The 24604-nt window shown below is 36.3% G+C and overlaps 1 protein-coding gene across 2 annotated transcripts in view; it reads left to right on the top strand.

Annotated features, from left to right (window-relative positions):
- The window catches only part of LOC137398913 (rab GTPase-activating protein 1-like), a 95908-nt gene that overhangs the window by 27165 nt on the left and 44139 nt on the right, over positions 1 to 24604 (top strand). For both annotated transcript variants that reach the window (XR_010979055.1, XM_068085076.1), the window contains exons 8-11: positions 3094 to 3275; positions 5399 to 5501; positions 7399 to 7565; positions 10406 to 10577. Coding sequence is in view for 1 of the 2 variants with exons in the window: in XM_068085076.1 (XP_067941177.1) it covers positions 3094 to 3275; positions 5399 to 5501; positions 7399 to 7565; positions 10406 to 10577 (624 nt within the window). In the remaining variant the exon portion in view is untranslated. The remainder of the gene's footprint in view (positions 1 to 3093; positions 3276 to 5398; positions 5502 to 7398; positions 7566 to 10405; positions 10578 to 24604) is intronic.

Here is a 24604-nt window from a genome sequence, read left to right as displayed (position 1 = left end):
TCACTCTAAGTCCCTCCTTCTGATGGGCAGACTCTTATTAGCGAATCCAATATTCCTACTCAAATCAGTGATTCTCTGGTTATTCAGAAAGAGTCGAAAGGAATCTGAAGACAGGAAATAGGTGAAACGATGTTATTTTTTTAAGTTTAGTTTTTAGTCATGGGGTCATAAGGTGACGGGTTAGCTTCTTACAAAATTGAGTTATCTCAGCTAAAGTAGTAGTATGGCTGTCGGTGGAAATTGACGACGGCCTGCATGTTAACAATGCTACGCTTGGGTCAAGCAGTATGGTAGAGTAGAGGCTGTTCTCAGTGTCTACCACTTCTAGAACTGTCAGATTAACCTGAAGGGATGCATTTTGTAACACATCCAGTCTGACAGAGTTGGTAGCCATTTTATTTGTCCAATGTCTAAAAGACAGAGGTGGATTTTTAACGTGCCCACATTGTCAGTGTGGTATACGGGGCCTTCAAGTTATGGTCTAGATCCTAAAGACCCAGCAATTTAGGGTTGAAAGCTTGCTGAGAGCGTTTTGTCAGATTGGCATTAAGCAGGGCTTGAACCAGCAACCCCATGGTTGATAGTTAAAGATATAACCACTAGGCCACCGTGACACCCTCTGGAAGGCCTAGTGCTAACAGGCCACCCTGCGGTGCTAGTTAGGGAGTTGAGTAGCCCGAGTTGGCCTAGCCCGAGTCGGCCTAGCCCGAGTCGGCCTAGCCCGAGTTGGCCTAGCCCGAGTTGGCCTAGTTAGCCCTGAGGGAAGCCACCCTGACACCCTCAGGGTGGCCTAGTAGTGACAGGCCACCTTGAGGGTATAGTATAAGGCTATAATCTGTCTCAGCTAAAGTATAAGCTGTCTAAAAGCTTTAATACCATCAGGCTACAGTTTGAGAAGACATCTATGCATTTCAATGCTGAAAGGCATATTTATGAAATTGCAATAATCCCTTGCTATTTCACAGTTCAGATTTCGTTGAAGTACTTCACAGGGTAAAAAATAATCATTAAACTTTAAATAAAATAAATATAAATAAAAAACTAAAATACATAACTCTCTCATACTCTGGCTCAGTGAGATCCCACCGTTATAGCTATTTATCCCACCGTCATCACTGTTATAGCACTCATCATTTGTTCACTGTTTTCCTGCTACATTTTATAAAGTGTAAAAGTGCAAAGTGCTTGTAACACCCTCATTTCTCTTGAATGCTACATGGACTAAAGAGTATTTTTTAAAAATCGAAGAAATAATAAAAACACTAAAATTGACAAATCTCTCTCGTTCTCTGGCTTAGAAAGATCTCTCCGCAACTATCTTTCTGATAACAGTCGTTGTGGTTAGCTGTTTTCCTGTTCCATTTTGTGAAGTGCAAAAGTACAGCTTGTGACCCATTTCGACATGCCTCTTAGATGCCATCAATCCTGAAACTTGTCTAATGAATTTAAGAGAAAGAGGAAAGTGCTTACGATTAATAACATAGTGACTTTTTCAGACATTAGGTTACGGTACTTTTCGGACCATTAGCTGCTACTTTTTTTGGGATGTTTTGAGTCATGCGGTTTATATAAGGGTGCGGCTATTTTGTGGCTTTTTCTTTCATCGCTAGGGCGCATTAACCAGAATCTCCGGTTAGTGCGCCTCTAGCGGTGAAAGAAAAAACGAAACAGTGCCGTTAGGCACTGTTCCATTTTAAACAGCAAAGTTACTGCTATGTTAAAAACTGGCAGCAACTTTGCTGCCAGTTTTGCAGTCCTGAGTTCTGCGGCCTGTACAAAGGTGCAACCTATGTGTTGCTTTATTATCGTTTTTTTGGAAAATAAAGCAGATGCGGCTTATATAGGGGTGCGGTTTATAGTCCAAAAAGTATGGTATTAGTTTCTATTTCACAAATAGTTTTATTTTTAGGCGTACGCCGATCTCGATAAATTGGCAATAATGAGGCATTTCTGTAGAGTATAAAAGAACTCTAAACTGATGCAAAATTTATTCATTTGTTTCATCATTTGAGAAAAGACTAGTTCGGTGGGCTTTTCTAATATCCTTTTTGGATCCCCTACATACACTACCATACATCCTCCTAGTCATTTGTTGTTTTTGGTTGTTGATAAATAGATAGTAGCGTAATTAGACTGCCACAAGATGCGGTCTCCTGATACCATACGATTTTAATCGTTAAGTTACTACTAAAGGTTAGCTATTTCTAGCAGAATCTCAAAAATCGAACCATTTCCAACTTAGTCAACCGCTAAACTTTAGGTAAACAATCACCTATTAACATTTTGTAGCCTGTGGTCCAACTGATTCTACACCCGAGTAAACTTGAACGCGTAGTCTTGCTTTCTTTTTCTGAACTGGATTTTGGTCGATATGTGCATAATACGTTTTTATTATAATTCCAAAGTTTCAAGTTGCTTTGACTATTCATTCTTGAGATTTCACCAAAATGCCGAAGAGCTCTTCTAATTGACTGAGAAATAAACAATGGCTGCTGACAGAACTCCAATCAGTCTGTCATTAGTTGCTAGTAACAGACTGATTGGAATTCTTACTAGAGAAGGATAAAAATGGACAAAGTTTACAAGTTTTTTCTTTGCGTCACCAAGAGCTTTACACTAAAACTATATATATTTTTCTATTCATAACAAAAATACACACTCTATTAGACTCGGTTGTCTGCATTCATTATGTTTTCTCAGTAACTTCTAAAACTTCAATTCTTTAGGAAGGTATGAAAAAAAACCTATTTATTCTATTTGATTTCTGTTCTTTTCATAGAGCCTACAAGCTTGAAGCTTCAATATAATTTTCAGTTCAAAAGGAATTAAACAATTCTATTTACTTTCACTGTCGATAGAAAGTTGTTACTACTCTCTAGGATCAGGGGACCTGCTTGTGTATACAAGACTATGTATCAAAGTATTAAAGATTTGAAGTAATGACAACTCCTGATATTCGATTTGAAAAAAACTAATTGATTGGGAAGCAAACATCGATCCTCTGAGTGAAATTACTTTTTTTTAATAAAAAAAAGTTTGAAAGTATTTTTAATTTATGGTCAGTTGTGCATATCCTTTCATCGTCTAATCTAGGCGGTTTCTCCTCATGTCCTGTTGACAATGGAGCATTCAAACTTCGATGTGACCTCGTAAAGTCGTTGACCGTTACTCTGGTTCAAACGAGTAACCGAGAACTGAGGGCGGAGAGGTGCTTCGGTATGCTCGTCTCTCCAGGGAGGAACATCAAAAACAGTGACATGCATCTTATAGAGATGGTGAGTGCCATGCTAATCCACACATTCAATGACATACTGACCCCTAAAGCCTGGCTCCCATATCGAATGCGAGACCCCAGTGATATTCTCGTGCAGCAGACGCGAGGCTCGGCTGCTAATGTTCACACGAAGCTGTATCGCGGGTGATCGCATAAAATGGCCGCTAGCCATGAGGTCTTGAAAATGCTCACCTTCACCTGTACAGTGCATTTTGGGGAGGTTTTATCTGCGGCTTTTCACCAAAGTCGAACAGCGCTGAACTCTTGCGATAGACTTGCGCTGCTGTCGCCGATGCTTGCGCCGTATATGGGAATCAGGCTTTAGGTGGTCACCCTGAATGTCTCATCTTGTTGTCTTCTACACAATTGTGGCTGTTTGTGAACAATATTTCAACTGGTTCTGCTTTAGCCAATAAGGTTACACCTTCAAAGTCGTTACCGATGATTAGATGCTAAAAGCATCACCGCAGTAACTCCAGTAACTTTACCAGCCACTGAAATGTGGCTAACCGCTGATATAATTGGGCCAATGAGAAATGAGCAATTAAAAAACTTAGTCAATTAGAAATGAGCAATACAAAGAATTAGCCAATGAGATATGAGTCTTACATAAAGTTAGCCAATGAGCAATGCAATGACTTAGCCAACGGAAAATGAGCAATACAAATAATTAACCCAGTATATTAAGATATACGTCGTACAAGAGCTAGCCAATGATGTATGAGCAATACAAAAAGTTGACCAATGAGAAATGAGCCATACAAACACTTAGACAATGAGATATGACCAATAAAAAGGGTTTAGCCAATAGCATATGAGCAATACAAACGACATCATAGCTGTCATCAGAAGCTTGTCAGAGAGTCAGTAGTTTACAGTACCCTGCTTCACCTAGTCTGATCATCTTCTGCGATTTTCAGGAGAGTTACTTTTGATTTTATCTCCAGTGCTGAAAATAGCTTCTGTTCACCATTAATTTTTCCGGCTGTGACATTAGTCTTTTGTCCATCTGTGATCGATTTCATAGTTAAAAAAACTTTTAAAAACCTTTTAAAGAACTTTAACAACTTTACTTTTAAATTTCGATCTAACTATTTAATTATAAATATTATTAAAGATATAAATTTTAAATTTCGATGTAAATATGTAATCTCAAAGTTGGTGTGTTCTTCGGTATGTCTAGTTATAGCTATTATTAATGTTATTATTAATTCAACATATTCAGAATTTTTATTTTGTTTTTTTTTCAGTTCGTATCAATTGTATCATTACCAAATCATATTTTATAGTAATCGTAGCAAAACAGACTTAATTTAGCCACTACTTGCTAATTATTTCACATTTACATTTAAACACTTTTATAGTTGTTTTATTTCGCTTCTTAATTTATTTGACCTGCACAAAACATTTTCCTCATGATACAAAATTTGAAAGTTTCAGTTTTTTGACAAAATTTGAAAATCTTTACAGTTGTTTTATTTTTTCTCTTAATTTATTTATACTGCCCAAAACGTTTTTATCATGATATGAAGTTTGAAAGTTAGAATGGTAACTGCTGTTATGTGTTGAATAAAAAATAATTTTCTTTGCAAAGACTTTTTTAATACTCGGGCAACGCCGGGCATTTACTAGTCATTTTACTGTAATAAGAGCCCCTGTCTGTCCGAAGCCCTGGTTGAAGGTTAAAAAAAGATTGCACCATACTGGTTTCGAACTCGAGACATTCAGCTTGGTAGAATGACACTCTAACACCTGTACCAGTCGTCTGGTGTTTCAGAAAGGTTGAGAAGATAATTATTCTTATTTATTATTATTATTGTAGCACTTGCCATTTCGTTCTAGACAACCTTGCACCTGGGTTGGCTGTTCAAATTTCACAATATTAGAATAGTTGAGCACACAATTATTCTCTGTGCTTTATTGGTACACCTGATGATCTCTCACAGAACACTAGACTGTCCTGGTACTAACTCTGTTAATGATGAATTTGTCTCAGTGCAATCCTAAACAGCCAGTCACCTGATTATGTTGTCAGGTGTAGACAACTCTAATGTATATATGTTCACCAGCTTTTTATCTAATTTATGTCTTATCTTGCAATTAATTCAGTTATGTTTTTCATAGACATCAATGGGGTATGACCACTCCTTCCGCTCCTACTCGGTGAATGGGCAGTGGGATCCAGCGATTGATCACTTTGAAGTGCTCAACGACGAAACTCCAAAAGGTACGTGTGTACATTTAGTCAATGTATGATTTTATAAGACTCGAAGGTTTTGATATTTTCACTGCCTCAACAAAGTATTATTTTTATCCGTGCTTCATGTGAAGCCTATAATTTAATAGGATGGTTCGAGCTAGGTAGGATTGGTATTAACAGGGTCTTTCACCTAAAAGGCCTGTGCACACTTAAATCAATGTTTAGCTGTGAGATGGACCGCAACAATTAGTTATTTTCATGTCATTACCACTGATAAGGTGTAGACACTATGAGCGATTAACTGTCTGTGATGGCTAACCAGCAACAAATAGAAGTTACAAATTTGCATTTCTGATATCGTGAGTATTTCTGTTATATTTACATAAATCTTTGCCATGCTTGCCGAAAGACATTGACATTGATCTTCACAACTGTTGAAATTGGACCTGATGCCGTCAACAAACATCCAATCAAGATGCTAGCAGTTGCGTTGTCAAAGTTCAACACGTTGAAAGTCTATCGCATCGTCGCTAGCAACGATTACGTTGGGTGCTCATCGCGAAATAACGTTCATAGCAGCTAAATTTTGATTTGAGCGATAGTGTTAAGAACACATTAGGCTATATTTTGTTCAATTTGTCCCACCGTCTAAAAGTGCAATAATAAATATACCATTTAATCATACGGTAAACACCCTTGCAACGTAAACAATCCATTCCGGGGACGTTTACTCTATAAGGATTTTACGTTATAAGAACAGTAAAAGCCTAATAGTAATAATAATACATTAGCCTAATAGTATAGCCTAATGTAAATAGCCTAATCCGCTCCAAACTCTCCTCTTTGGCCTTTTAAAACAAACTTAATTGAATCACTGTACCATGACTTTGAAATTATTGGTTTGTGTCGACAACTTATCCATTTTTTTCTCATCACTTTCACCTGGGTTAAGGTCCATGATTACGGTAATTTTACAGTAGGTAAGAGGAACTCACACCTTCGATGTCAACCTTCAATGTCTGTCTGTCCGAAGCAAAGGTTAGAGGTTAGAATAAAAGATTTCCTTTCTCTCCCAAATATGGGAAGAGAAAAAAATGATATTTTTCCAAGGTACTATGGGACTCATTATTAACGCCAACTTTATGCTTTACGTTATATGGCATTTTTTATGTAATGTGATGCAAAAACTTAACATAAATTCTTTTATGTTATATGAACATCTATAAAATGATAAATGAATCATCAAAAAAAATGCTTTCATTTTTACTTTAATGTAAAGGCGCGAAAATGGAAGTGTAAACTCTACATTGCGTGGGTTTTTATGTAGACGTGGTGATAGTGATAGATAAGCGATGTAACCTCCTGGAGCCAAGACTCTGTCAAATCTGGACTAACTTAGCTCATGTAGTTTTATCATTTAAATATTTGTTTACATTTTTGGTTTTTATTGCTTATTAGGTTGATCACTTTTATTTATGGCACCAAATTAATTTGAAACATTTTGTGTCTTATATTGAAATAAATTGAATGTCTTTAAGAAACCATCATTACTAGATTGATAAGATGAAAGTTGATTTGTCGGGATATAACTAAATTTATTTACGTGTAGTGTTTCAGTAAAATATTGAACAACCTGAGTGAATAAATTTCAAAAGATAGGATAGTTTCTAACTGCAGAGGACTACCTGCTTGTAAACAAAACCAAACTTCTAAAAAATTAACATGTACATTCCACATCAATTGCGCAGTCATGAGTCATGCAGTGGTCATGTACAGAGGATAATCAAATAAACCATGCAGTAGTCACAGCAAACCATGCCTTCAAAAATAAATACCACCAGCTTGGATTGACCCTACAGTGTTCCGACAGATAGTCTTGAATTCAGCCACATTGTACTCATTTCATTGCTTCTGTTGTTTGCAGATATGAGGGTGTTCATGACCATAGCAGTGGACCTTGTGTTTGTCGGCATTCGTGAGCCAGTACGGTTTACTATGGAGGCTCGAGCTAGGATATTTCCAAAGAACGAACGTTTTTGGTATTTCAGCAAAAAGCAGGCCAAGGAGTCTTTCTTTATGCATCTCAAACCAGTGAGTATTTAAGGAGTTGATCACTTTAAATTCTTAAATGATTTATCAGAAAGTAGTTTTTCCATCATTTTTCTATGATTTACTGTAAATACCCAGCTATGCTGTTTCCAGCGAATGCCTCTGATCAAGATATCACGGCAATAGTGTTGTTATGGCTCACTTAGCTTCAAAATCAGCTAAAATTGTTGAAAATGACACCTTTTGATGACTGTTAGCTTATGACACGAAGATGAGTAAGTATTGGGCCAGAAACTGTTATATTTGTTAAATATTGCTTAAAGATAAACTTACCCAAAATTTTAGTTTTGATTTTAACAGAAAGTATAGATAATTTTTTTAATTTATCATTTGGGACTGTTTTTGATGTTTGAGAATGTTCTGACTGGCAGTATATTTCAAGTTCAGCATCAAAAAACTTGATCGTGGTTAAAACTGGCGGAAGAAAAATATGTGCCTAAATATTAAATCAATAGTTGTAATTCCTATTTGTTCCTCTTGTTATTGACATTGGTTATTGTGTTTAAATTGCAGTCTTAAGCATCTCTATTGACACATATTTCATCTCATTATTGTTGGAATAAAACTTCAAATATAGCCTCAGGTACATTGCCATGTTTCAAATGATGCAAAATTGGGTTGGTTAAAATTGTCCCATTGCTATTCTCTGTTATGTTTCTCAATAACTTGGAGTTTATAATAGTGTTATTTCAAAGGTTTGAAATACTCAGTCCTTTTCATATTTGATTAGCAGTAGCAGCTTATTCGTAACTTGAGATTAGACTGATGGGTACAGAAGGTGATTTCATTTATATAGCAATTTGTTAGCTTTGTAGCTAGAAAAAGCGTAAGTATCAAAAAGCTTTAATGAATGATAACAATATAGCCTTCAGCTTTAGAATAATAGAATAATTGATTTCTTTGCTTTCAAGTATCTTGATATTTTCTAATTGCTGTGTAAACATATGAGTAGCCGAAGCTGATGAAACCATATAATGTATTTATTCATCACTTATAAACAGAAGGGGCGACTATTGACATCATTTTGTCGGCAAGTCGCTTTCTTCTCAACGTTTTAACTGCAAATCAAGTTTGGTCGATATTAATCATGAAACATCCTGGCAGTCAGACTACCTAAAACCACAAACAAAATCTTAAATGATAGAAAAATATCTATACTTTCTGGTAAAATATTCTAGAATTCGATATGAGCACATCTTGACCGAGTTCTGGTGGCAAAATTGAATGCTAAGAAATCACTTGCAGTCAAAAGAGGATTTCATGGCATCACATGCTTGAAATCAAAGTATAATCTAGCTCTCAATAAGCTGTGATTGGAAAGGATTTATAAAATAACTCAAGGCACCGGCCCACATAGCAATTAAATAAACACCTGGTTAAAATGGAGGGGTTAAAATAAAAAATCATGAGTTCCAATGTTTCACAAAATTTTTAAAATGTGTGGGCGGTGCCTGCCACCCTCTTCTTAATAATTATGTGAGTGAAAATCGGCCATTTTTTTTAAAACATTTTTAAACAGAAAATTGCTATTTTTGTGAGATATGCTTTATTTATTCCAAATAAACATCTATGCTGTGAAAATGTGTCTTTGATCTTCATGGGAGTTGCCTTCTTTTAAAAATTGACATTCCTGTTTATATTGGTTATTTCTTACAAGCTGGTTGGTGCTCCTAGGACTGAACTGGGTCTGCAATTCTTGTAATTCAATAGCTTGTGGAGAGAGTGTTGTTCTCTTTACAAATATATATATTCTACATTTTTAAGTAATAAGTCAAAGCCAAAAATATATTCTGTGGAGGTTTTATTTGTTACATGTACAATAATTAAAAACACAAGTGTATTTTACACTATATAAACTAACATTGGTACATCACTGTTACCTGATGAGTATGCTCATTTACATATACGCATTTATATTTATTTATATTTATAAGTACACACATATGTATATATATGAGGTAGATATATATGCATACTACCGAATGTTTGTTTTACCTTATATTCACCTTATATATACTCGTACATGTATATGTATATGTAAGGTAAATATATATGCGTACTAGCCAAATGATTGGCGTTGCATGGGTAATAGAATAATTACATAATGAATTTGAGTAATTTACCTGGAAAGGTAGATCTTTTCTAAAACAATACTCGCGTTTTGGGCCAGCTTAGCAATCGTTACGCATAACGGTCAACAGTGCTAGTTATTAACCCCAAGCAATCACTTTATGCATGGGTATCTTAACCAATGTAATGATGATTTGCCCAATGAATCCATTGTATTCAGTGTAGCTTGATAGTAAAGTTTGCTGGTCTAGATCTGGAGGTTATTTATCATGGAGGATTTTTCATCTGCACCCAGTGCGGTGCAGATGAAAAATCTGCACAGCACTGGGTTTGATCTCAGGATCTGGAGGTCCCGAGATCAAACCCAGTGCTGTGCAGATTTTTCATCGTTAAATTTTAATAATTGCTATAATTGAACACAGGGTTTCAACAAAAATGCGAAAACACAAAAACTGAGATTTATATATATTTATATATATATATAAATATATATTTATATATATATATATATTTACTTATATATATATACAGTATAGATATGTAACTGAAAATACTCCCTCGTCAAGTGATAGTTTTGTATCGACGTTAGTTTATATAGTGTATATAAATTGCTCCTAGAGTTACTCTTCAATCCATCTTGCTCATGTTATCAGTAGCCATTATTATTTGCTCTCCTGTTAAACATCTCTAGGATTATTCAAACACAAACCTATTGCATTGCAACAAGATTGGAGTTTTCTTCTCCTGTATAGGCTAAGCTTTCAGAGGAGGACAGTCAGCATATAACTGAGCAGCAGTTCGAGTTGGAAAGCCTCATGAGTGCGACAGCGAGGGAAAGGAAGAAGTCGCTTACCCTTGCCTTTAGCAAGACCAATGCTTACATCGATGGCATCAAAACCCCAACCAATGAGGATGAGGAATCAGGTAAGTCATCACTTGTAGCTGATAAATATTGAGGAGTTGGTTAAATTCAAGCGTATTTGGGTTTTAAATTTTGGCGAGTAAGCTCTTTAAATTTTAGCGACTAGTCCAAATGCTTTTTGAGTGCTTTCCTTCTCTGACTGTTTTCTAGTTTGTGTTAATAATGTGTAAATTTTTTACATTGATTGAGTTTCTTGTCTAGCAACAACAGGCAATAAAATTCAAACATTATTAGAAATAAAAATTCATTTTAATGGTCATAGTTTCTAGAAGTTGAAAAACAACGAAAAAACCAATAGAGTTAAAACATCAACTGGTTTCATGTTTTGATCATTTTAGCTATGTTCAAGTTGGCTGCACCGCATGGCTTTTATCTTGAAGCTCCCGTTGTGAAATGTATTGAACAGGTCAATCGTACGCGCGTCGCAAAGTATTATTCATCACTGATTATTTTATAAGGATGATTTATTCATGCATGCTGTTGTGCATGGTGTTGGCTTTAAAATTGAGTTGTCTTCTCTTTTTTTCAGCGTGTAGGCAATTCCAATTAAAATGTACATTGCGCGTAAATTAGTACTAGTGTTAGGCTTACACCTCATCTAGTAATATCATTAACTACAAACACATATGTAAAAAAATATTATCATAGCTATCAAGAGTTGTCTGCTGCCAAGTCCTCTGGGATTCTAACCATAGCGTCTTTGTTTAAAATAGAAAATAGTTCAATATGGTACAGAACCTAATTTACTGGCTATAATCACTTTGTGATTGGAATATACAATCAGAGACTACACCAGTGGTTAGTTTCTATAAAATGCTTGAAGCTCTTGAGTAGCCCTACCTACCTGTCTCACGGTGTCTGGATGTAAGGCGGACAAGGCTCGCTTGAATAATCATAGTGAACAACTATCATTATTTTTAAATATCTGCTCATTAACAGATGGTGAATGACAGCTGCTTTTGATTTCTAAGCAGCCATTTTTAACTAGGAATTGGCACGGTTTTTTTGGACGTCTTTTATCATGTATTAGTAGTGACTTCTTAACTCTTTTGCTACCGTAAGCTGATGAATCGGCTTTCGCGGTAATAGAAGGACAGACTGTAAGCCAATGTATCAGCTTATCAATAGGGTTTCACTTTTCTTTTTATTACGAAGCCTCCACATTAGTTTGACCAATCAAATTTTGTCTCCAACTAATGAAACTTGTTGCTAATCAAGTGCAAACAATCGAAAATCTTTTTGCTAATCAATTCCATTTCTAATCATTTTTCAAAACGGGAAAACCAATTCGCCATCGTCATGCCCATAAAAAAACTCACCGCGTTCTTTCAATACAAAGGAAGTATCAGAAATCTCGCGAGAGTAGGATTCACTAAACAATTTTATACTTATCTTGTAGAGAATTTTGATCAGAATGAGATGCATTTTACAGTAAAACGATATCTGCATTGATTCTTGAGATATTGCATAAATACTAGCGGTATATCAATTTTTCGAAAATCCGTTTGAATTAATTAGGCCAGAATAATAATTTGGACAGAATTTAATGAGGTGGTGAAAGAGTTAAGCAAGTAATAATAACATGATATAGTAATTAATAATATAAATATATAATATTAATAATAATATGATATAATAACAATGTTGAAATAAGGTGTCTCAGGGGTTCGGCTGGTTTTTGCTTAATCCAAAAAAGGCTGAAGCTAATTTTTCTAAAGGAAACTTTTGAATGCCAACCTAACAGAGGAGGGAGTTACCCTCCCACATTCTAAGCATGGTCACTGTCTAACCAGGTTAAATTGCTTTTTTGACAGCCTGGCAATGGTCTACTTCAGGTTTGTCCCCTCTTGAAACCCTTACGCTATTTGTTGTTGTATTTGTTGTGTGTAGTGTGAATGTAATGCTATAACCTTACCTACACACCGCAAGGTTTGAAGGGTATGCGTGGGGCTTCGTATGTGCCATGGGGTTATGGTACCCTGTCTGTCTGGATGCACAGGGTGGTATGGTTTGTGTTTGCCTTTAGGTAACGCTGAGGAATGTTGGGATGTGTTGAACAATTAGGTATGGCGAGTTGGAGAGAGTGATTGGTTGAGTGCAGTTGAAAATAATTTTGACCAGCAGTATATATTTTACGCTTTTAATATGATTTCGATGGAGCCAAACTTCCTAATTGACTATAATCTACTGAATTTGTTGGTGGGTTGTTTCAAATCTGCTTTACATCGAGTAGAAAACTCCTAATTCGTATTGACTCTGGAGCTGAGGAATTACAAGGATGAGCTGGCTCAACTTGCGGATGACAGACTGAACTGCAATATTAAATTAAATACTTTTAATTTTTGGTACAATTTTTGTTTTTAATGAACAATAGTTTACCAATACTAGTAAATAGAATAAATAATTTATTTAAAGATTTTAATAATTAATTTTATTTATGTTGTTTAATCATGCATAAATAGGGTAAAAAGAAAACAGATTTGTCACACTCAGTGATTGGTTGATAACTTGTCAGAATTTAAAGACCCACAATGAAGGACCCAATCTTCATTGTGCTTACCTCTTGTGCATCTTATCAATGCGTAAAATCGATCATTTGGTAAGGCCCTTCCTGCTGCCGGAAACTATCGTTGTACTAACTGGCAGACTGTCTCACTCAGGCCGGTATATAATCTTTTCTGGCTCACACAAACAGCAATATTTGGGATTTTACTGCCTTTATAGTCTGTTCATAAGATGTACCGTACATCCGCACAAACAAGCCGATTCTAGAACGCAAAATAATTGACCAAACTAAGGAGTCCGGCTTGTACACAAATTCTTATAAATTCCCTGATTGCAGGGCAGTTTCTCTAAAATCGGCTTGGCCTATATGCGGGGACATACAGTGGTTATTGTTAATCATTCCTTCTTGAGTAAAGCACACTGAGCTTAACTCAACTCCTCGAACAAACAATTTGGTGTAACAACAGATTTATCAAATTAAAATTTGAGAAATGGTAAAAAGTTGGAATTGTCTTCCTTAAAATTTTCATACTAAAAATTGCCATCTCAAATAATGATTTTTAGGTTACTAAGCAACTATTTTTCAACCACTGTGCAAAATTACATCTCGTTATTCCCGTATGGAGCCGAAATAGATATTTGTGTGCATGTTGTGTCTGTTGACTTTGAATAGCAGCGCATTGTGACCTCATCGATGTCGTTATGGGGTCGTATTTTATCAGTTGATCTTAGTTGCTAGCAGACAACACAAAACATGCATGTGTAGGCCATAGAATAGATTAAATCGTGTTTTGTGTGTTGCTGAAAAGTGAGCGAGTGAAAAGTTGTTTGGCTAGCAAGCACCTGGGAGGTTCAGATAGTTTTTCTAAACTTCTAAACAGAAACAAAAATTCATAATTTGTATTTACTTAGCGCTTTTTTACTCAAAATAATGAGTATTTTCACTTTTTATAAAAAAGCTCACATTTTTCTATATTATGTGATATATTACGAAATTCTAAGCACAGCCTCTTGATAACTTTTATTTCTAGACAGTTTTATTTATTTTTCATAGGGAGACAACTCCCATAAAGATGTTGGACACAGTTTTGTAACATAACTGTTTATTTGGATTGATAGAATAAAAATTGCATGGAAAACTTACAATGTTCCCTTTCCAAAACTGTTTTAAATAAAAAACAACAGGCTTTCGTTCGGATAATTATTAAGATTGGGGCGGTAGGTAACCTCCACACATTTTAAAAACTTTTTGAAGTTTTGGAACTTTTGTTTCTTATCTGAACCCCCAATTCAACCAGGTGTTTATTGATTTGATTTATTGGTTTCATAAATCCTTTTCAAGCACAGCTTATTGAGAGCTAGATTATACTTTGATTTCAAGCATGTGACGCCACAGAATCTTCTTCTGACTGCAAGTGATTTCTTATCATCTAATTTTGCCACCAAATATTATAATTATTTGCACACTTCCATCTTTTCAGTATTATATTCACATGATTCTCTCACTATATTTTATTATATATTATATCATCATTGTATTATATTGATGTGATTGGTTGACTCAGTTAAGATTTAATATCTGCTGTAGAGGTCTGTTCCATCCTTCATAAATGTTCTATATTCTGGCTCGGAAGTTTAGAGTAGCATGACTGGATATAGGGGCTTGTTTGAAATTTCATACCACTGCTAACTTGATAACTTGATAATCAGTGAGTGGTTTTGTGATTGACACCAGACCTCAAGATAGTGGTTGGAAGTGGAATTCACTAGATCTGTGACTGACGTAGTCGTAGGCTAGCCCTAGCTTTTCATGTTAGTTTGTGATGAAAAGTGGGGATCCACCATTTTATTTCCTAGAGAACTGATGTTCTGCAGGGGAGTCATACTAATGCTTTAGTGTGCTTTTGGATTACCTAAGTCAATGGTCTGCACATGTGGTGTTTGAATTACCCCTGACAATCGCAGAAGAATTATGGTAGCTTTTGGCTTTATTGAGCTGGATAGTCTTTATGATCATAAAGCCTGGTTCACACTATATCGCTGTAGTTCAGCGTTTTCCTTGCGGCGTTCATCGTCGATTATTTCAACCGTAACCCGATGGCATCGGCAAAACTACGTGGATACGCCGGGAAATTTTGCAGGTGTCAAACCTTTTCGATATTTCGCCGAGCATCGATGACCGCTTTTCAAATGTGAACCATTTCAGCGGTAGTAATTCACAGTCGTGTAAAGCATGATTTATTCATTTTCATTTAGGATAGTTGCTGCGGGATTAGTATTCCTATTTGATTCTAGCATCTGTAAACAAAAAGGTTTCTTCGCGAAAATTAAAAAAGAGTAATGGTAACACTGCATCACGGAGTATTTGCTGATGTAAATGTGGATGGGTTTGTGATAGTGTGGCCATCGTTATCATCGACGATCGTGTGGCATCAACGCTGAAATATGGGGATATGGTGGTAACCAGCCTTAAGATCATATCATAAAAAATATATCATTGTAAGGTATTTGAACTCCTGACTTTGAGCCTGGTAGACCAACACCTATTACGCTTGAAAAATCTCTGATGATGAGTTGACCACCAGGGTATTATTCTGTCCAAAGCCACAGTTGGAAGTTGAGAAAAAAGGAATGCATCATAAGGGATTTGAACTCGCAACTTTCAGTTGGGTTGACCGATACTCTAGCGCCACACCAATCGCCCACCACCTTCCAGTGTGTCATAACAATTGTATGGGTAGTGATTCTCTGCTCTTTATCAGCATCCCAGACGGTCTCTGACAGCGAACTGGACTGTCAGGGTACTAGTGGTATGTTAAAACCAAATCAAGTAAACCTAGTTGGAGTGTCATGACCTTAGATCTTTATAAATGTTGTCATAGCCTTAGATCTTCATAAAAAGTTAATGTATTTAGGATATGTTGCCTGAATGCGGTCATACAGCCTACTTGTTTGTTGAATGTTAATGATTAAGTTTTTTTATTTGATTCATCTGCTAGTAGGCTACTAACCTCTAATTGTGGAAGTAGTGACCATATTGAACATATAATGTTAAAAAGCGCTTCTAAATTTAAAGGTTGGTTTGCAACAAAATTCACATTACAGTTATTTAGTATCCAAAAATTCACCATGTCTTACTCTGCTGTTTTGTAGGTGCAAAATATGTGGGAAGGTGATTACAAGCTCTTAAAAGCTCAAAAACAATTAATCGCAGCCATCACAAAGACGCCGTAGGTTGAAATCCCTTTCCAAAACGGCTCAAATGGGACGTAGTTGAACATGGTGGCTTCTGTTTACACTTTCATGCAACCTCATTGGTCGAAATGTTTTCACAAGTATACTTCACGCATTCAATAAAACCATGTATATTGTCCTTCCGCGTCTATTTCATCATCATTGTAATGCTGCCACTTTGAGCACTGGTATCTCAAAACCTAGCCTAAAAATTAGTTTAATGTTTCTAACCTCAACTCGAAGGAGTGCATATCATCCTCTGATAAACATGACGACCCTGTTGGTCACCTGTGATAGTCGAAACATGCTGCGGAAATTGTTCGCGCCATTTGGCAGGAAGTATGGGTCACATGATCAGATTACTACTAGATGATTAGACCAAGCTGAAACGAAACTGTAAAGTAGCAAGCATCTATATTTGATACCGGCTTTTCAGTAGAACCCGAAGTGTTTGTCATAAACTAGTGCTACGAGACATTTTATATAGAGCCTTTTATTGGCATTTAATTTCACGTGATAACATCCCGTGTCAAAACAATAACCACAATGTTAGAGTACGGCATCGAAATAAAGAGATTCCATGCTACAGCGTTTTTTGTGGTGGCTGCGATTAACTGTTCGTTTTTGAGCTTTTCAGAGCTTGTAATTACATTTCCACATATGTACAACTACAACACAGTAGAGTAAGACTTGGTGAACCCTTTGATACCAAATAACTGTAATGTGAATTTTGTTGCAAGTAAATATTTAAGGATAAGTTTAAAGAGACCTCAACATTTTATCATTGCATACTTGCATCACAGGTAAATATCTTGTATGTGAAAGGATACTTGGATGTATGTGTGAAGGAAATCCAGAAGTATTGTAAAAGTGGCTGTACACACAAAAATATGTCATTCACTTAGTCAAAGCATTGCAGATGCATCAGAACTTCTTTCTCAAGGTTACGGGCTGTAATGAATATGTTGGTCTACGTCAGTAGGAATAAAACCAATGCATCTGTGATTGGCTGAAATTGTAGTTGTCTAAGCAGAACGTTTCGATTCTAATCTAGCCATTTTACGAACATACTCGTTTCATTTGAGGTTATTTTTTTTAGCTGTGAGGGCGGCACACAAACAGCAGAAGTAATCCGCGGCCTTACCGTTTAGCTTTTTTGGCGTCAGTACTTCATAGGCTGAGAATATTCATTAAAATCAAAAAAAGTTAAAATGCACGAATCTCTCTCATACTCTGGCTCGGTGAAATTCTACCACAGCCATCACTGTGATAACAGTAGTCATGGTTCGCTGTTTTCCTGTTACGTTTTGTGAAGTGTTGCAAGTACAAACATCTTGTAACACAATCATGTCTCCTAAACGATCTCGACCCTCACAATGGTTTAACGGACCTAAAAAAAGGAAAATGCGTACACTTGATGAAAAATTATTTTATTAGACATGAGGTTATTACGTTCTATTTCAATTAACAATGAAAAGTATTTATATACATTGCTTTATTGGCAATAAAGATGAGGTTGCATTTATATATATATGTAGACAAAGAGGTTCTCACATGTAACAGATATATCAAAGTCCTTGGTATAAATTGGAACTGTGTAAGAAATCTTTCAGGTAAATGTTAGGCAATGAGTTTGTAGTGTTATGTAATGTTACAATGTAAAGTTTTCTGCTTTTCATTAAGGTATGTTTTTTTCTTGAGCAAAAATGACGCAATGCAAGCAGCTTTACAAACGTTATTTTTAGTTCGACCAAATTTGGACCTAAAAGCTTATTGATTTTGAACAATAAAAATTGAGTTTTTAACCTTAAAATGGCTCATTTTGGCCTAGCAAAACCACCAACTTCCATTAGAGTTCTACCGACAGCAATTTCCAATAGAGTTCATAGCATATACACATTATATTTTCTACAAAGATACTAATCAACATTCGGATTTGAAAAATTCCTATCTATAGTGATCATTATAGAAAAACTAGGTGAAAGAAAATGAATGGTTCAATTTCATTTCCAGGTACTCTGCTCATGCCAACATCAATGAGCAGAGTACCTGGAGATCACTTTTTAATGAACTAAGAATAAAAACAAAAATACTATAATTGACTTACATTTGGTTATTCTGGAAAATAAGTATTAAAAAATAGAATTTTTAAAATATGAGTCATAATTTTAACACTTCGGAAGACTTAAACTGCTTTCCAAACTTTTTTAACTAGTACACATGTACATGTAAGTACATGTAGATTTACATGTAGCATACTTGTAAAATACATTGTATACCCTAGGACACTTATATTTTGCTAGTATTTAGTTTCGTGAGTAGCATACAGAATAAAATTTCGCTGCAACTTAATTTTGCAGCTCTGATGAGTGCGAAAAGATAGTGATGTGAAAATAATGCAGTGGAACAGACATAATTAGATTCCTTAGGTTCGGTTCACCGGTAAGAAATTTTTTTTCAAGTTGGGAATAGTCTGTAATTGTGAACCACAGGTAGAATTTGTGTGGCCGAGATTGATAATGCAATTTGATCGCTTGCTGCCATTTGTTTCTTGGACTATCAATGAACAAAGCTATTTAATTCCGCGTTTTCGCTCGTTCGTTATGATAGTTTGGTTTCGCACATGAAATTTTTGCGAGAGGATGACTCCGCAAAAACGCGAAAGTTAGATGAGGCGAATACATCAGTGTCCTAGGGTAGCGGAAATTCTGAAGAAATGAATGAGAACTGAACAGTGAAGCAATACTGGGGTGAGAATCAGGCAAAGTCAATGGTAGATATTCTTGAGACAATCGGTATCAGGGTATGAAAATTGTAGAAATCATTTACTGGCGATTTTGTGCAGATGAAGGAGAAAATATTGTCACATTTTATTCAATTGAAGAAAATTTGCGTGGAGAAAATAGCCTGGAGTTGCAGTCACAATAAAGTACAAAGCACTGGTTCTTCAATTTGTTAGTTTCAAAACAAAAAACTACTTTTAAACATACTTATAATCTATAAATATAAACCTCAGTGTTTGTTTTTTTGTTACACCCTGTGTCCAGTTATAGACATTTAGCAATGTAAAATCCCCGTGGCACTGGAATTGATCTCGGGACTTCCAGATCTGGAGGCAGCAAACCTAACCATTAAGCTACACAGATTATGATGTATTAATTGGGCAAGTAGTCATTACATTGATTAAAATACTCACTTGCTTGAGGTTAATAACTAGCACTGTTGACCGTTATGCGTGACGATTTTTAAACTGGTCCAAAACGTGGGTATTGTTTTAGTAAATATTTTAGTAAAGGTCTAGCTTTCCAGGTAAGTTACCCGAATTTGTTAGGTAATTATTCTATTACCCTTGCACCGCTGGGCATTCAACTAGTTTTTAATATAATAAGAGTCCATCCGTTCTAAGCCACACTAAGAATGTTGAGAAAAAAATATTGCCTCACACAGGATTCAAACCCATGGCATCAGCGTGAAAAGCAAGGACACTACCATTGCACCACTCAACAGCTGTAAAGAGTTATGCGATATCCATATACTGATTACTCATTACGACCTCTCACAGTGCATTGAACTGGCAAATATACTAGTTACCATTGCGCTGGCATTCTGGTGTGCCATGAGAGAACATCAGGTGTAATAACTATTTGTACAATTATTCTACAACATGGTAAGGTGGTTGAGTGGTGCAGATGGTAGATTGTTGATCAACCAAGCCAGAAATGGAGAGATCAAGTCCTGTTGAAAGCAATCCTTTTTCTAACCTCCAAGCATGGTTATGGGTGTCGGAGAGAATTATTGCTATAGTAAATACATGTAATATTAAATACAATCGAAGAAACTCGAGTAGATATGTAACCCGTGATATAATGAAGACAAAGTAGGATAATTGCTGTTAGTGGTGTGCTAATCGCATGCCAAGCATTAGTTTGTGTGGCCATCTAGTAGCTCTCCCCTGCGACTCGGTTCACCGATCATTTAGCAGCTGATTGTAAAAACTAACCGTTTATCAAGTTCCCTTGTCAATAAAGTTTGTCATTGGCCATACGTCTAACCTTTTCTATATTGAAAGTAGTTAGTTTGTTTTATCGATGACGAAGAGTGTTATTTCATATCTTTCAAATTGCTGCCAAAACAATACTTGGAACATGCAAGTCGGAAGAGATTACAGTGACAGCGTGGCAAAATAGCGCTGCTTTTAGTTGTATCAGTAGCAGCTGACTGTCTTAGGTATTCGGGAGTCTGATCTCGCTGCCTCTGGAGATAACATCATGAGTAGCAGCTGCAGCATCTCTGGTATGGTGGTTAACAGTATGTTAACAGATGGTTAACAGTATGTGTTACAAGTGTTGTGTTTTATCATCTACTCTTGCTTTCAGTCGCGGTTCTTCTGTGACTTGTTAAAGACGAATATAAACATAATGTCTTAGTAAATTTTATCAGAAAGTAGGTAGATATTTTTCTATGACTTGAGATTGTTTTTGAAGTTTGAGATAAGGTAACTGCCAGGATGTTTTAAGATTAAAATCGACGAAACTTGATCATCGTTAAAACACTAAGGTCTTTGCTATAGCGGAGATTACAAACTCCTTGTGTCGTTTGATTAGGTGTGTAAGTATACATGTACATCAACCTTGCAATGAAGTTGGAATGGCGAGATTTATGGAAAATGTTTTTGTTGAAGAATAACAGCGGACAATGGCCATAGTCAGCATTAGCGTCTGGTAAACAAGTTGTTTAAGTGCAGTTTACCGGAACCCCCACTTGCAATTATTGGGACGGGCACTTACCTCGATAATTGAAAATCCTTGAAATACAAACTAATTTTTAAAGTCACTTTTTCCTTAGTCGTAAAAGTTTTCATTTTTTTCGTAAGTTTAATAAACAATTTTGCAAGCCTTGAGAGTGTAATGCCCACCATTAAGGGTTTCACAAGCACAGTGCACTTACACACCTAACAGGAAAATATGGAGCTGTGTATTTCATGTATGTTTGCATTGGCCAGACACGCACAGAAATAAACAAACACCTTAATTTAAAAGCTAGAATTTCGATTAAATATTTTGATTGAAAATAAATTTTCTGTGCAAAAACTTGTTTTGTTACTCATGCAGCTCTGAGCATTCAGTAGTTTTTACTAGAGTGTTAAGAAAAAATGTATCTCTCAGGAATCAAGCTCGGATGTTGAGAACAGTGGACTGACACACTAACCACTGCTCCATGCACACATATTATCACATTAGAGAATAATCATACATATCCTGATTACACATGATGATCTCTCATGAGGCTGAATCTCTGATGAAACCTTGAAATGGAGTATGTTTGGCCACTGCGATGGATCTGTTGAGGTTTTGTGCCCCTCAAGTAATATTAGGTTTCGCAAAGCCATTAGCTGAGAGAGTTGATATGATTGGGCAGTCATAGCTTTTGTGACCTTCCTATTAGATAAAACTAAGTAGTTGTTGAGGCGAAAGTAGTAATGCACAGAATATAACTTTTTCTATCATTGATTGGATTGGTTAGTTGGCGAAAATGGTCAAAAAACTTTGTTGTGGTACAGCCGCTCAGACAAAACAAGGGTTTCGTTGGAGATTTGTCCTTGAGTTGAACCAGGCAGTAATCTATGAACTCTGTTCAACTTAGAACAACAATGAAACTAGTGCATGTTTGTTTTATGGCTGCCAATAGAGATAAGGAGAGAAGGTGGCCTCTACTTCCTTGTATATATTGTCCTTGTTAGATGGATTGCTGAGTAAGGTACAAGCTATTGCCTCGTTAATAATTAGGAAGACTTTGATAGCGAGGCGATAATCAGCAGACGATGACGGAGCTGTTATACACTATATTTCGTTGTGCTGAGGATGCGAAATGGGAATTTTGCGCACGTTGAGTTGTCCGGAAGTTCATGTGACACTACTGCTAGTAGCAATACTAAATATTGCATTTGCTACCTCGGTGTTAAGGTACGGCCACACTGGCTGATTCTTTCGTTAGTTCTGACCGAAATCACGAAATGAACGATAAACACAGAATTATTCGGCCGAAATTCACAAAATTGTCAGAGCTGTGCATGCACACCGAAATCGTTTTTAATTGGTTGAACAAATTATTAACGATCACGATTTTAGCAGCTTCTGTGATTGGCATAGTCCAGGACACGAATTACGACACACAATAAACGTACCAGCGCAATTAAACATAGTACATATGATGCAACTGCCTAGATTCCTCCATTGTTGGTTCTTTATCATTCAGACAGCATGACTGCAAATCGTTTTTTTAATAATAACAATCTCTTTTTAGCAGCAATAGTTCCGTTGGAGAAAGAGTTGCCATTTTTAACGCAATCAAGTCAGTTGCATCGTATTTACTACGGCAAATTGTGTTAGTATTTTTCTTGTGTGTCGCGTTATGTGCCTCGGACTATATAAATTGTCAAAGCTGCTAGAATCATGCTCGCCAATAATTTTTTTAGCCAATTAAAAGCATTTCGTTGACGATTACGGCGTGCGTGCGCAGCTCTGATAATTATGTGAATTTCGATCGAATAATTCTGCATTTTTCTTTCATTTCATGATTTGGGTCAGAACCAACAAAAAAATCGGCATGTGTGGCCGAACCTTTACTGTTATATCTGCTAATAATACATCGACTAATAGTGCTATCAGTCTACTATCACTGAAAATCTGTATGCATTATGTTTCCATGGCAGGATGTTGTGAATTTGGAGTTGTGCCCCCGTTGAGCTTCTGTGCGGTGTGTTTTGATAGATATGCGCATGCTGCTGATCAAGATACCACTCTGTTAAAAGACATGGATTTTTACATCAGAGGTCATATAGCCCAGCATTCGGAACCACTCAAATTGAAATAAGAATAACTAAACTTTGAAAAATGTTTAAAATGGAATAGCTTGTGCAGGATTTTCTTGCGTATCATTCGCAAGCTCAAAATTCGATAAAGGTTTGCGAGAAACAAAACCCTCTTGACTTGCGCATTTTTGTCGTTTCCTTTTTGCGGATAGGCGCAAACTTGCATGTCGTGAGTGTCAGGAAATGTCTCCCTACAATGGCCAGCCACGCAGTATGGCTCTGCAAAGCATTTCCGTATGGCCAAGAGCCGCATGATGCAGCTTAAGTAAGCAAAGCAAAAGGTTTTGAGCTTTAAGAGCTTGCAATCACATTTCCACATATTTTGTACCTACCACACAGCAGAGCAAACACTGTAATGCGAATTTTGTCGCAAGTCAACTTTTACGAGCATCGTTACACAAACGATGACTCTGTGATCTTGGCTGGACATTTTTGAGTCCAGTGGTAAGAAACCCTCAACAACTGAAGACCTGCCCAGTTGCAGAGAACACCTTAAGGTTGGATGTCTTTCCTGTCACCACCATTAGCTTTTCGTGAGAATTCAACCCCGACCTGTTGTTTGTTGATCATGTGTTCTGAACCACTAGGCCATAGCTGCAGCTCTCATCGCCGTACTCACTACCTGTAAGCATACATAAGCATTCATACTTTGTCAATGAACTGGCTCAACGCACTGGCTCATTTCTATCCATCCACAAAATCATTCATTGCCGTATCAAGTTATGGAAATTTACTGAGGTAATATAATGGCTCCACTCGCCTCAACTGATTTGCAATAGAAGGCCGGCATTCCAAGGCCGTGAAATGACAACTCCGAATGTTTTAATTGTTAAATTTTCACATAGTCGAGCTAACCAAGTCACCATATAAAAATACATAAAATGTTTTACGCTTGATTTGAACTTCATACATTATAATATGAATAATTTTTTTAATTTATGTTAAGTCATTTGTGGACTTGAAGGTCTTTTTGAATCATCACCTAAAATGTCTAATATAGAGGAGTACACACAGCGCTAGTATTATGTAGAACTTAGACTTGTTAAGCTGAACGTTATAGTAATAGAATTGCCAACACTCTACCGTGGGTTGTACAGCTTGTAAAATAGATTAGCTGTAATGAAAACTAGGTCAAATGTGGTTTAAACTTTTTAATTATATTGCAATGCTGGTTTGGTGCCAGTTGATGTTTATTTCCTTTGGAATGTTGGCCAAGTGCCAGTTTATGTGTAATTTGTATTGGGCATTAGAGTGGGGATGGCATCATGCTGTGCTTCACTCACGGAAGTGTCTTTCAAAATTTTATTGAGCAATAGTAAGATAAAAGTTCACGATTTGGTGTATCAAATGCCCAAGCTTTTCGAATTGTCAAACATTTGAATATCTTTGAATTCCGTCCGGATATGGAGCTGATAAACC

This window comes from Watersipora subatra, chromosome 6 (genome assembly GCF_963576615.1).
Source record: "Watersipora subatra chromosome 6, tzWatSuba1.1, whole genome shotgun sequence".
In the NCBI taxonomy this organism is placed as follows: Eukaryota; Metazoa; Bryozoa; class Gymnolaemata; order Cheilostomatida; family Watersiporidae; genus Watersipora; species Watersipora subatra.
Note: the sequence above shows the minus strand (reverse complement) of the source record. Positions and strands in the feature narration are given on the sequence as shown.